Below are 14,598 nucleotides of genomic sequence, written 5' to 3'. Positions count from 1 at the left end.
TATGGGGTGTTAGGTTGTAGACCCCATAGTAACACTACAGACTACAGTGTGATATCATGTATGGGGTGTTAGGTTGTAGACCCCATAGTAAGACTACAGACTACAGTGTGATATCATGTATGGGGTGTTAGGTTGTAGGCCCCATAGTAACACTACAGACTACAGTGATATCATGTATGGGGTGTTAGGTTGTAGACCCCATAGTAACACTACAGACTACAGTGATATCATGTATGGGGTGGTGTTAGGTTGTAGACCCCATAGTAAGACTACAGACTACAGTGTGATATCATGTATGGGGTGTTAGGTTGTAGACCCCATAGTAAGACTACAGACTACAGTGATATCATGTATGGGGTGTTAGGTTGTAGACCCCATAGTAAGACTACAGACTACAGTGTGATATCATGTATGGGGTGTTAGGTTGTAGACCCCATAGTAACACTACAGACTACAGTGTGATATCATGTATGGGGTGTTAGGTTGTAGACCCCATAGTAAGACTACAGACTACAGTGTGATATCATGTATGGGGTGTTAGGTTGTAGACCCCATAGTAACACTACAGACTACAGTGATATCATGTATGGGGTGTTAGGTTGTAGACCCCATAGTAAGACTACAGACTACAGTGTGATATCATGTATGGGGTGTTAGGTTGTAGACCCCATAGTAACATTACAGACTACAGTGATATCATGTATGGGGTGTTAGGTTGTAGACCCCATAGTAACACTACAGACTACAGTGTGATATCATGTATGGGGTGTTAGGTTGTAGACCCCATAGTAACACTACAGACTACAGTGTGATATCATGTATGGGGTGTTAGGTTGTAGACCCCATAGTAAGACTACAGACTACAGTGATATCATGTATGGGGTGTTAGGTTGTAGACCCCATAGTAAGACTACAGACTACAGTGATATCATGTATGGGGTGTTAGGTTGTAGGCCCCATAGTAAGACTACAGACTACAGTGTGATACCATGTATGGGGTGTTAGGTTGTAGACCCCATAGTAAGACTACAGACTACAGTGATATCATGTATGGGGTGTTAGGTTGTAGACCCCATAGTAAGACTACAGACTACAGTGTGATATCATGTATGGGGTGTTAGGTTGTAGACCCCATAGTAAGACTACAGTGTGATATCATGTATGGGGTGTTAGGTTGTAGGCCCCATAGTAAGACTACAGACTACAGTGATATCATGTATGGGGTGTTAGAATGTACGCCCCATAGTAACACTACAGACTACAGTGTGATATCATGTATGGGGTGTTAGGTTGTAGACCCCATAGTAAGAGTACAGACTACAGTGATATCATGTATGGGGTGTTAGGTTGTAGACCCCATAGTAAGACTACAGACTACAGTGTGATATCATGTATGGGGTGTTAGGTTGTAGACCCCATAGTAACACTACAGACTACAGTGTGATATCATGTATGGGGTGTTAGGTTGTAGACCCCATAGTAACACTACAGACTACAGTGTGATATCATGTATGGGGTGTTAGGTTGTAGACCCCATAGTAAGACTACAGTGTGATATCATGTATGGGGTGTTAGGTTGTAGACCCCATAGTAACACTACAGACTACAGTGATATCGTGTATGGGGTGTTAGGTTGTAGACCCCATAGTAAGACTACAGAATACAGTGTGATATCATGTATGGGGTGTTAGGTTGTAGACCCCATAGTAACACTACAGACTACAGTGATATCGTGTATGGGGTGTTAGGTTGTAGACCCCATAGTAAGACTACAGAATACAGTGTGATATCGTGTATGGGGTGTTAGGTTGTAGACCCCATAGTAAGACTACAGACTACAATGTGATATCATGTATGGGGTGTAAAGATCATGTAAAAGTGCATTGTTTATATTTTAGTGGAGAGCTGTCCAGACTTTGGCTCTCGTGGTCAAGCATACGTGTACAACCCCCCAACAGAGAGTGATGATGAGGAAGATGAGGCCCAGGTTCAGGACGTATGGGGCCTGGACAACAAAACAGATGATGAAGATGAACTCAGCAGTGTTGCCACTGACGACCAGTCGGACCTGTCATCTGAAGGATCACTCCCAGACGATGAAAAAAGTCAGTTTTACTTTTAATTAGAGTTTTCAATTTTGTCTAATACAGTATTATTATTATAATACATTAGGTGTATTGGATGTGTTTTATACTCTTTATAACTTTCTTGCAGTGTTTTACCGAGAAGTACTGGACACGTTAGTCAGAGCTAGAGAAGAAAACATAAGGACAGAAAACTTGATTTTAGAGATTAATTCATTAAAGTAAGTACATGTTTTTGATGATGTCTGGACTTGATAGAGAAGAAGCATATCAGTTATTGAGTAAACTTTACCTTTATTCTAAAGATTAGTTGAGATTTCTTTGTTGTGATGAGGATACTTAGGGGAATATACAATCCAGATTAAATCCAGCTTTTTAATTTGGCTCCGATATTCTACATTCTAGTCATCAGAGTGAAATTATAAGATTCTGGTTTAAATGAGATTGGAGAATATACATAAACATGTCATCTGCTGTGCGTCGTCCGTCTGTAAACAATTTACATTTTCTGCTTCTTCTCCAAACCTGCTGAACCAAATTCAATGAAATTTGGCAGGAAGATTCAATGGCCAAAGATCAACAAAAATTGTGAATCATATGGTCCCCAACCCCTTTAGGGGCCTGAGGGGTTGGGCAAAAAAAAGGTCAAATTGACTAAGATTTCAAAAATCTCCTTCTTAACTCCCAGATATGGTAAAATCAAATACTCTTCATAGATAGAAAGGTCTTAAGGTCCTTTACCAAAATTGTGAATTTCATGACCCTGGGGTCGCACGTTTCTCCCTGGGGAGGGGCTAAATTATACTTATATTTTAGTTTATATAGGGAAAACACATTTTTGACCATTATTTGTTCCAATTGCCATTGAAAATGATATAAAATTGGTCAGAATTATCAGTATGGGATTTTTGTTGAAATGATACTGTTTCATATTGGCACTGATTGACCTCCAGGGACTTGAGAGGCAGGGTCAAAATCAGTAGAATTAACTGAAATTTCAAAAAACTTCTTTTCCAGGCCCAAATCAATTAGAATCAAATAATCTTCATGGATGGAAGGGTCGGTGCTTTACCAAAATTGTGAATATCATGACCCTTGGGTCTCACGTTTGTCCCTGGGAAGGGGGTAAACTTTATTATAGTTTATATAGGGAAATCACATTTTTGACAATAATTTGTTTAATTTCTATTGGAATTCATTCTTACTTGGTTAGTATTGGATGACAGCTTGATGGTATGCACATGCTGGCCCTAACTGACCCTCAGGAGCTTATGGACAGGGACCAATATTGGTCAAATTAACTGAACTTGTTCAAAACTCAGGTGACTGTTAAGAATCATGGGGCATCTTGTATTTCATTTTGACAGAATTTTTGTATTTTTGTTCTATAGATTATGTAAATGTTGTTACCAAAGATATTTTATCTATTAATAAATAATTATCACTTATTTTTACCTAAACTTTTTACAGACATGCATATAACATAGACATACATGATCTACATGGTATGGTTGTGAAGTCAGTGGTTGACCTGGCTATGAAAGACAATCCTGATCAAAGTGGCCACCAACTCCTCACCAGTATAAAGACAGTAAGATTATAATACTAACACTCAATTCATTGTTATTCTGGTTGTATTGTCATCAGTTCTTCATCCTGTGTCCATCATTCAACTTCAAGCTTACAAACTAAACCTAGGCCACTAATCATCATACAGACATATGGTGCATGTAGGTTTATTTTTTATTTGACTGACACTAAACTACACATGTATCTCATTTTGTAAGTGATTATCGCCAAACATCCCACCAGATTGTCCCACTTTGGTCTTTTGGATTGTCTCCCCTGGAACTTATTTAATAATTACTTCACTATACAGGGAAACAATATTTAATAATTACTTCACTCTACAGGGAAACAATTGTCCGTGATGCCTTGTTATTACTATGAACTAGTGCCAGAATATGTAACCAGATATCCGGTTCACAGTTAGTCCAAGTCAGTTATCCAGTTAGCATTTTTAATAACTGTTTAGCACTAATATGAAAGTTCAATTAAAACTATGATATTTTATTTTCAGCATATGAAGAAGCATATGCCGTTAATAAAGAACTACATAAAGGGGTCAGAATCACAGCTGGATTGTCTACACATGCTGGAGGTAAAGTACATACATAGGCAAAATGTTCTCTCCTCCAAAGTGGATATATTAAGGAAAAGATAAAAATCAACTAAATCACGCTTTGTATACAGAAAGACTAGGGATTGATATATAGTCTGTCAACATGTCAAATAACAGTTACTTCCCTTTCAAAGTACATTTTTTCACCCAACACCTAACAATTGTGTTGTACCATTTGACAGGAGTTCAGTATAATGGAGGAGAGGATGAGTGCAGTTCTGATGAAGCTAATACACTACATGTATGAGGATGTGGACTTACTGTCAGAGCAGGTGATCATCCGTTGGCACCAGTCCATACCGGACGAGGAAGGTCATGTGGAGGTCAAACAACAGGTAGTAATGTAGTGTAAAGTCATACTTCACAACCTAAGGATACTACTCCAGTATGTAGTGTAGAGGTATACTTCACAACCTAAGGATACTACCCCAGTATGTAGTGTAGAGGTATACTTCACAACCTAAGGATACTACCCTAGTATGTGGTGTAGAGGTATACTACCCTAGTATGTGGTGTAGAGGTATACTACCCTAGTATGTAGTGTAGAGGTATACTACCCTAGTATGTAGTGTAGAGGTATACTTTACAACCTAAGGATACTACCCCAGTATGTAGTGTAGAGGTATACTTCACAACCTAAGGATACTACCCTAGTATGTGGTGTAGAGGTATACTTCACAACCTAAGGATACTACCCTAGTATGTGGTGTAGAGGTATACTACCCTAGTATGTGGTGTAGAGGTATACTACCCTAGTATGTAGTGTAGAGGTATACTTCACAACCTAAGGATACTACCCTAGTATGTGGTGTAGAGGTATACTACCCTAGTATGTGGTGTAGAGGTATACTACCCTAGTATGTAGTGTAGAGGTATACTACCCTAGTATGTGGTGTAGAGGTATACTACCCTAGTATGTGGTGTAGAGGTATACTACCCTAGTATGTGGTGTAGAGGTATACTTCACAACCTAAGGATACTACCCTAGTATATAGTGTAGAGGTATACTACCCTAGTATGGGGTGTAGAGGTATACTACCCTAGTATGTGGTGTAGAGGTATTCTACCCTAGTATGTGGTGTAGAGGTATACTACCCTAGTATGTGGTGTAGAGGTATACTTCACAACCTAAGGATACTACCCTAGTATGTAGTGTAGAGGTATACTACCCTAGTATGTGGTGTAGAGGTATACTACCCTAGTATGTAGTGTAGAGGTATACTACCCTAGTATGTAGTGTAGAGGTATACTACCCTAGTATGTGGTGTAGAGGTATACTACCCTAGTATGTGGTGTAGAGGTATACTACCCTAGTATGTGGTGTAGAGGTATACTACCCTAGTATGTGGTGTAGAGGTATACTACCCTAGTATGTGGTGTAGAGGTATACTACCCTAGTATGTAGTGTAGAGGTATACTTCACAACCTAAGGATACTTCCCTAGTATGTAGTGTAGAGGTATACTACCCTAGTATGTGGTGTAGAGGTATACTTCACAACCTAAGGATACTACCCTAGTATGTGGTGTAGAGGTATACTACCCTAGTATGTAGTGTAGAGGTATACTACCCTAGTATGTGGTGTAGAGGTATACTACCCTAGTATGTAGTGTAGAGGTATACTACCCTAGTATGTGGTGTAGAGGTATACTACCCTAGTATGTAGTGTAGAGGTATACTTCACAACCTAAGGATACTACCCTAGTATGTAGTGTAGAGGTATACTACCCTAGTATGTGGTGTAGATGTATACTTCACAACCTAAGGATACTACCCTAGTATGTAGTGTAGAGGTATACTACCCCAGTATGTGGTGTAGAGTTATACTACCCTAGTATGTGGTGTAGATGTATACTACCTTAGTATGTGGTGTAGAGGTATACTACCTTAGTATGTAGTGTAGAGGTATACTACCCTAGTATGTAGTGTAGAGGTATACTACCCTAGTATGTGGTGTAGAGGTATACTACCCTAGTATGTGGTGTAGAGGTATACTACCCTAGTATGTGGTGTAGAGGTATACTTCACAACCTAAGGATACTACCCTAGTATATAGTGTAGAGGTATACTACCCTAGTATGTGGTGTAGAGGTATACTACCGTAGTATGGGGTGTAGAGGTATACTACCCTAGTATGTAGTGTAGAGGTATACTTCACAACCTAAGGATACTACCCTAGTATGTGGTGTAGAGGTATACTACCCCAGTATGTGGTGTAGAGGTATACTTCACAACCTAAGGATACTACCCTAGTATGTGTTGTAGAGGTATACTACCCTAGTATGTGGTGTAGAGGTATACTTCACAACCTAAGGATACTACCCTAGTATGTGGTGTAGAGGTATACTACCCTAGTATGTAGTGTAGAGGTATACTTCACAACCTAAGGATACTACCCTAGTATGTGGTGTAGAGGTATACTTCACAACCTACAGATACTACCCTAGTATGTGGTGTAGAGGTATACTTCACAACCTACAGATACTACCCTAGTATGTGGTGTAGAGGTATACTTCACAACCTAAGGATACTACCCTAGTATGTGGTGTAGAGGTATACTACCCTAGTATGTAGTGTAGAGGTATACTTCACAACCTTAGGATACTACCCTAGTATGTGGTGTAGAGTTATACTACCCTAGTATGTGGTGTAGAGGTATACTAACCTAGTATGTGGTGTAGAGGTATACTACCCTAGTATGTAGTGTAGAGGTATACTACCCTAGTATGTAGTGTAGAGGTATACTACCCTAGTATGTGGTGTAGAGGTATACTACCCTAGTATGTGGTGTAGAGGTATACTACCCTAGTATGTAGTGTAGAGGTATACTACCCTAGTATGTGGTGTAGAGGTATACTTCACAACCTAAGGATACTACCCTAGTATGTGGTGTAGAGGTATACTACCCTAGTATGTGGTGTAGAGGTATACTACCCTAGTATGTGGTGTAGAGGTATACTACCCTAGTATGTAGTGTAGAGGTATACTACCCTAGTATGTGGTGTAGAGGTATACTTCACAGCCTAAGGATACTACCCTAGTATGTGGTGTAGAGGTATACTTCACAACCTAAGGATACTACCCTAGTATGTAGTGTAGAGGTATACTTCACAACCTAAGGATACTACCCTAGTATGTAGTGTAGAGGTATACTACCCTAGTATGTGGTGTAGAGGTATACTACCCTAGTATGTGGTGTAGAGGTATACTACCCTAGTATGTGGTGTAGAGGTATACTACCCTAGTATGTGGTGTAGAGGTATACTTCACAACCTAAGGATACTACCCTAGTATATAGTGTAGAGGTATACTACCCTAGTATGTGGTGTAGAGGTATACTACCCTAGTATGGGGTGTAGAGGTATACTACCCTAGTATGTAGTGTAGAGGTATACTACCCTAGTATGTGGTGTAGAGGTATACTACCCTAGTATGTGGTGTAGAGGTATACTTCACAACCTAAGGATACTACCCTAGTATGTAGTGTAGAGGTATACTACCCTAGTATGTGGTGTAGAGGTATACTACCCTAGTATGTAGTGTAGAGGTATACTACCCTAGTATGTAGTGTAGAGGTATACTTCACAACCTAAGGATACTACCCTAGTATGTAGTGTAGAGGTATACTACCCTAGTATGTGGTGTAGAGGTATACTACCCTAGTATGTAGTGTAGAGGTATACTACCCTAGTATGTAGTGTAGAGGTATACTACCCTAGTATGTGGTGTAGAGGTATACTACCCTAGTATGTGGTGTAGGAGGTATAACTACCCTAGATGTTAGTGTAGAGGGTATACTACCCTAGTATGTAGTGTAGAGGTAATACTACCCTAGTATGTGGTGTGGTGTAGATGTATACTACCATAGTATGTGGGGTAGAGGTATACTACCCTAGTATGTGGTGTAGAGGTATACTACCCTAGTCATGTGGGTGTAGAGGTTACTACTACCCTAGTATGTTGTTGTAGAGGTATACTACCCTAGTATGTGGTGTAGAGGTATACTACCCTAGGATGTGGTGTAGAGGTATACTTCACAACCTAAGGCTACTACCCTAGTATGTCAGTGTAGAGGTATACTACCCTAGTATGTGGTGTGTAGAGGTATACTTCACAACCTAAGGATACTACCTAGTATGTGGTGTAGAGGTATACTACCCTAGTATGTAGTGTAGAGGTATACTACCCTAGTATGTGGTGTAGAGGTATACTACCCTAGTATGTAGTGTAGAGGTATACTTCACAACCTAAGGATACTACCCTAGTATGTAGTGTAGAGGTATACTACCCTAGTATGTAGTGTAGAGGTATACTACCCTAGTATGTGGTGTAGATGTATACTTCACAACCTAAGGATACTACCCTAGTATGTAGTGTAGAGGTATACTACCCTAGTATGTGGTGTAGATGTATACTACCTTAGTATGTGGTGTAGAGGTATACTACCTTAGTATGTAGTGTAGAGGTATACTACCCTAGTATGTAGTGTAGAGGTATACTACCCTAGTATGTGGTGTAGAGGTATACTACCCTAGTATGTGGTGTAGAGGTATACTACCCTAGTATGTGGTGTAGAGGTATACTTCACAACCTAAGGATACTACCCTAGTATATAGTGTAGAGGTATACTACCCTAGTATGTGGTGTAGAGGTATACTACCCTAGTATGTGGTGTAGAGGTATACTACCCTAGTATGTGGTGTAGAGGTATACTACCCTAGTATGTAGTGTAGAGGTGTACTACCCTAGTATGTAGTGTAGAGGTATACTACCCTAGTATGGGGTGTAGAGGTATACTACCCTAGTATGTAGTGTAGAGGTATACTACCCTAGTATGGGGTGTAGAGGTGTACTACCCTAGTATGTGGTGTAGAGGTATACTACCCTAGTATGTGGTGTAGAGGTGTACTACCCTAGTATGTAGTGTAGAGGTATACTACCCTAGTATGTGGTGTAGAGGTATACTACCCTAGTATGTGGTGTAGAGGTGTACTACCCTAGTATGTAGTGTAGAGGTATACTACCCTAGTATGGGGTGTAGAGGTATACTACCCTAGTATGTAGTGTAGAGGTATACTTCACAACCTAAGGATACTACCCTAGTATGTGGTGTAGAGGTATACTACCCTAGTATGTGGTGTAGAGGTATACTTCACAACCTAAGGATACTACCCTAGTATGTGTTGTAGAGGTATACTACCCTAGTATGTGGTGTAGAGGTATACTTCACAACCTAAGGATACTACCCTAGTATGTGGTGTAGAGGTATACTACCCTAGTATGTAGTGTAGAGGTATACTTCACAACCTAAGGATACTACCCTAGTATGTGGTGTAGAGGTATACTTCACAACCTACAGATACTACCCTAGTATGTGGTGTAGAGGTATACTTCACAACCTAAGGATACTACCCTAGTATGTGGTGTAGAGGTATACTACCCTAGTATGTAGTGTAGAGGTATACTTCACAACCTTAGGATACTACCCTAGTATGTGGTGTAGAGTTATACTACCCTAGTATGTGGTGTAGAGGTATACTACCCTAGTATGTAGTGTAGAGGTATACTACCTTAGTATGTCCCGTCTTCATAATTTCACTCTTTCATGTTCCCAAATGTTTGTGAGTGTTACTGGTGGATTACTATGCCTTAAAACTGATCTCTTCCAAATTACTCAGAATGTGTCTGGTTTTTGTGTTACAGATGCAACCGTTTATAAAGTGGCTTCAAGAAGCTGAGGAAGAATCGTCTGAGGAGGATAGTGACTGATATCACCATGACATGGGGAAAATAATGGACATCATATATTATTAACATGACATTAAATGTCTAAGGCGTACACTAAAATAGTTAACGATATGATATCTAGTAAATATAGTTGACCTTGGCTATTTAAACGGCCTTATGACATATTGATAGAAGAATTATCTTCTGAATAAACAACAATTGGTTAAATCAAGCCTGTATTACATGTCCTCATATAAAACAATCGTTGATTGTTATGTACTAGGTGTCATGTTAAATCCTAAAACACATTACCTGATGAGGTTGAGGAGAGTCTGGGAATTGATTCGTAATATTTATACCTACTATGGTATTCACAACACTCAATCTTATCTGAAACAAAACAATTTGTAATAACTCGTCAGTTTTAAACAAACATTGCTGTTAATGAAGTCAACAGTAACAGTAGGGTCTATGTCTTGTATATTTTATATACTTTTTACTGACTCTGATAATCGTTCCAAACATTTCATATTGAGTGGACATGTGATCAAGGTTCTATGATAAAAATTAATGATGATTGCTTGTATTGTTGATATGAAGCTGTAAAGGCTCAGGTGGAGAAGTATAATCGTCAAATGATTGTTGGATAATCTCAGATTAATATTCGAGGTGAGTTCTTCTTGAGGTGTTTGCTTTTCTCCGGATGCTGAGATTACTGATATTCCTGTGCTAGCAGACAAACTATTTTATCCCATGCCATTTGCTCTAGATAACATATAATAGACTTCCTGTATGATGTTCACTGAGGTAGCCACCAGCTACTACAGTCAGGCCTCCAAATGACCCTGGAAGTTCACAGGGTTGTAAGCTCATGGCCAGCAAACATACTAATTGTACAACTATAAAATAGTTTGACTCCACGTTCAGGAAGTCCATAAGTTACCTATAATACACTGTACAATTACTAATGTCGCCAGTATTTACTTTGTTGTTTGACTGGGTAATTGTATTTATGGAGTTAAAGGTCATTGTCATTTAGCACAGGCTAAATGGTTGGGCTGAATTGATTGTCTATGAAATAGAGACAGATTAAGTGATCTTATTTTACTTTTTTGGCCACGATTCCTTAAGATCCTTTCAGATATATGCTTGAAAATAAACATTCTAAAATAGAGGAACTAGTTTGTACAAATAAGCCAAAAGGCCTTGGGTTAAAGTGCTATAGAATTGACATAGTAATACAAAAATATATGTTGTAATAAAAGTTCCTCAGTGATGTATACAGTTTTAGATGGAGGTTTTGATGTCTTGACCTGATGATAAACGCCGACCTGGTTACCTGATCAGATATTGCAATAGAAATAAAAGGAAAACCAAACTCATGTTTATTGTTTTATATTTTCATTCTTCTGAATTTATTAGACATACATATTGTATATCTAACGAATTTTTCTTATTGTCTATATTTCTGGTAATCAGAAACACCAGCAGCAGTCATGCCACTTTCTGTTACTGGACAAATCACCATGGTAACAAGAAACACCAACAACAGTCATGCCACTTTCTGTTACTAGACAAATCACCTTGGTAACAAGAAACACCAGCAACAGTCATGCCACTTTCTGTTACTAGACAAATCACCATGGTTACAAGAAACACAAACAACAGTCATGCCACTTTCTGTTACTCAACAAATCACCATGGTAACCATAAACACAAAAAAACAGTCTCGCCACCGTCTGTTGCTAGACAAATCACCATGGTAACCAGAAACACCAGAAACAGTCACGCCACCGTCTGTTACTAGGCAAATCACCGTGGTAACCAGAAACACCAAAAACAGTCACGCTACCGTCTGTTACTAGACAAATCACCGTGGTAACTAGAAACACCAACAACAGTCACGCCACCGTCTGTTACTAGACAAATCACCGCGGTAACCAGAAACACCAAAAACAGTCACGCCACCATCTGTTACTGGACAAATCACCATGATAACTAGAAACACCAACAACAGTTGCGCCACCATCTGTTACTGGACAAATCACCGTGGTAACTAGAAATACCAACAACAGTCGCGCCACCATCTGTTACTGGACAAATCACCGTGGTAACTAGACATACCAACAACAGTCGCGCCACCATCTGTTACTGGACAAATCACCATGGTAACTAGAAACACCAACAACAGTTGCGCCACCGTCTGTTACTGGACAAATCACCTTGGTAACCAGAAACACCAGAAACAGTCACGCCACCGTCTGTTACTAGACAAATTACCATGGTTACAAGAAACACAAACAACAGTCATGCCACTTTCTGTTACTCAACAAATCACCATGGTAACCATAAACACAAAAAACAGTCGCGCCACCGTCTGTTGCTAGACAAATCACCATGGTAACCATAAACACAAAAAACAGTCACGCCACCGTCTGTTACTAGACAAATCACCGTGGTAACCAGAAACACCAAAAACAGTCACGCCACCGTCTGTTACTAGACAAATCACCGTGGTAACTAGAAACACCAACAACAGTCACGCCACCGTCTGTTACTAGACAAATCACCGTGGTAACCAGAAACACCAAAAACAGTCACGCCACCATCTGTTACTGGACAAATCACCATGGTAACTAGAAATACCAACAACAGTCACGCCACCATCTGTTACTGGACAAATCACCGTGGTAACTAGAAATACCAACAACAGTCGCGCCACCATCTGTTACTGGACAAATCACCGTGGTAACTAGACATACCAACAACAGTCGCGCCACCATCTGTTACTGGACAAATCACCATGGTAACTAGAAACACCAACAACAGTTGCGCCACCGTCTGTTACTGGACAAATCACCTTGGTAACCAGAAACACCAAAAAGTCACGCCACCGTCCGTTACTAGACAAATCACCATGGTAACCAGAAACACCAACAACAGTCACGTAACCGTCTGTTACTGGACAAATCACCGTAGTAACTAGAAACACCAAAAACAGTCACGCCACCGTCTGTTACTAGACAAATCACCATGGTAATCAGAAATACCAACAATAGTCGCGCCACCGTCTGTTACTAGACAAATCACCGTGGTAACCAGCAACACCAACAACAATCGCGCCACCGTCTGTTACTAGACAAATCGCCGTAGTAACTAGAAACACCAAAAACAGTCGCGCCACCGTCTGTTACTAGACACATCACCAAGGTAACCAGATACACCAACAACAGTCGCGCCACCGTCTGTTACTAGACAAATCACCGTGGTAACCAGCAAAACCCACATCAGTCACGCTAACGCCTTTAACTAATTTACGGGTTATGTGGTTATGAAATGTACACTATTCTTGTGCTGTATCGGGAAATCACTGGTATAATGAATGTCAAATATACTAGTCACTAGCTTACCCATGGACCTATGTAAGTCTGTGTTTAACTTCAGCTAGTTTTACATTGAACCCTTGCCTATTCCAAAGCAGCGTTTTATAACTGTTCGGTTTTACAGGCTGAATTGTGCTTTGATGAATGGTTGGACAATTAAATATTGCTTGTATAGCATCATGCAACTTGGTAACCTTTAACAAAATCATGAAACATTTAGTCATTCCATCTATAAATCAATCAACTCTGTAAAATTAGACTACGTTATAATTTAAAGAGTTTCTCTTTTTATACGATTTTAGTTGGAAGTTATTCTGCAAATCAGCCAACTTTGGTCAGAATGACACTGCTGGTGATACCGTTCAAGGGTAACCTTCCAAAAGTAGGACATTGGTGAGAACTGATTAGTTGACCGAGTACTAAGGGCTTCGGTAGACGGTTAACCAATGTACATGTTGGAAACGTCTCGGCTCTGTACAAACCGAACGCGATGATTGGTCATATAGTATAAACTCGGTCAGCTATTGTGATGACAAACTTTCACCTTACACACGGTTAAACGCGTAAAAGAATTGTGCATTATTCACAACAGAACGAAAATTGCATAAAACTGCATAGCTCTCCATGAATGTGTGGCCAATAGCCAGCCAGATCATAACGAGACAAACACTGTTTAGTTTAGGAAACCTTTGGTGATACTGAACGAATTTCATCAAAATCAAAGCAATACTTTTAGGGATAGCGCCATTAGAAAAATAATCACAAGTGATCCCACGAAGATCAATGTTTACGGTAACAATGGCCCTGATCTTTGAATTTCAGTCCTTATTAAGGAAACGCTGTTAAGTTTTATGGGCATGATGGGATTCTAATTATTCAATTGATACATTATATATTTATAGTAACAGTGACTTTTACCTTTGACGTTCAAACCCAAAAAGCAATCCAAAACACTTTCAATAAGGAAGCTCTGTGTTAGTTTGAATTTGTCTGGCTAAAGAGAACTCTGTTTATGGAACGCAAAATGATTTTATTAATAGTAACAATGACCTTGACATTTGAGTTTCAGAACTGAAAACCTAAAGCAACACTGTACATAATTCGTCGGATACAGATAACACCACAATATACAATTGTCTTTTATCATTAAACGTTGAATTATTGACGCGAGTCCATTAGCTGACGAGAACACGGAGACATCAGCTTGAGATCTGGGTATAAAC

General features: G+C 39.6%; 1 protein-coding gene across 1 annotated transcript in view; it reads left to right on the top strand.

Annotated features, from left to right (window-relative positions):
* LOC117328839 (translation initiation factor eIF-2B subunit epsilon-like) overlaps positions 1-11,375 on the top strand; it is a 30,485-nt gene extending 19,110 nt beyond the window's left edge. Inside the window, exons 11-16 of the mRNA XM_033886412.1 lie at positions 1,899-2,105; positions 2,215-2,305; positions 3,555-3,675; positions 4,165-4,245; positions 4,449-4,601; positions 9,969-11,375. Coding sequence (XP_033742303.1) covers positions 1,899-2,105; positions 2,215-2,305; positions 3,555-3,675; positions 4,165-4,245; positions 4,449-4,601; positions 9,969-10,034 — 719 coding nt within the window. The 3' untranslated portion in view covers positions 10,035-11,375. The remainder of the gene's footprint in view (positions 1-1,898; positions 2,106-2,214; positions 2,306-3,554; positions 3,676-4,164; positions 4,246-4,448; positions 4,602-9,968) is intronic.
* The last annotated feature ends 3,223 nt before the right edge of the window (positions 11,376-14,598 follow it).

The sequence above is a fragment of the Pecten maximus genome, chromosome 6 (assembly GCF_902652985.1).
Source record: "Pecten maximus chromosome 6, xPecMax1.1, whole genome shotgun sequence".
NCBI lineage: Eukaryota > Metazoa > Mollusca > Bivalvia > Pectinida > Pectinidae > Pecten > Pecten maximus.
Note: the sequence above shows the minus strand (reverse complement) of the source record. Positions and strands in the feature narration are given on the sequence as shown.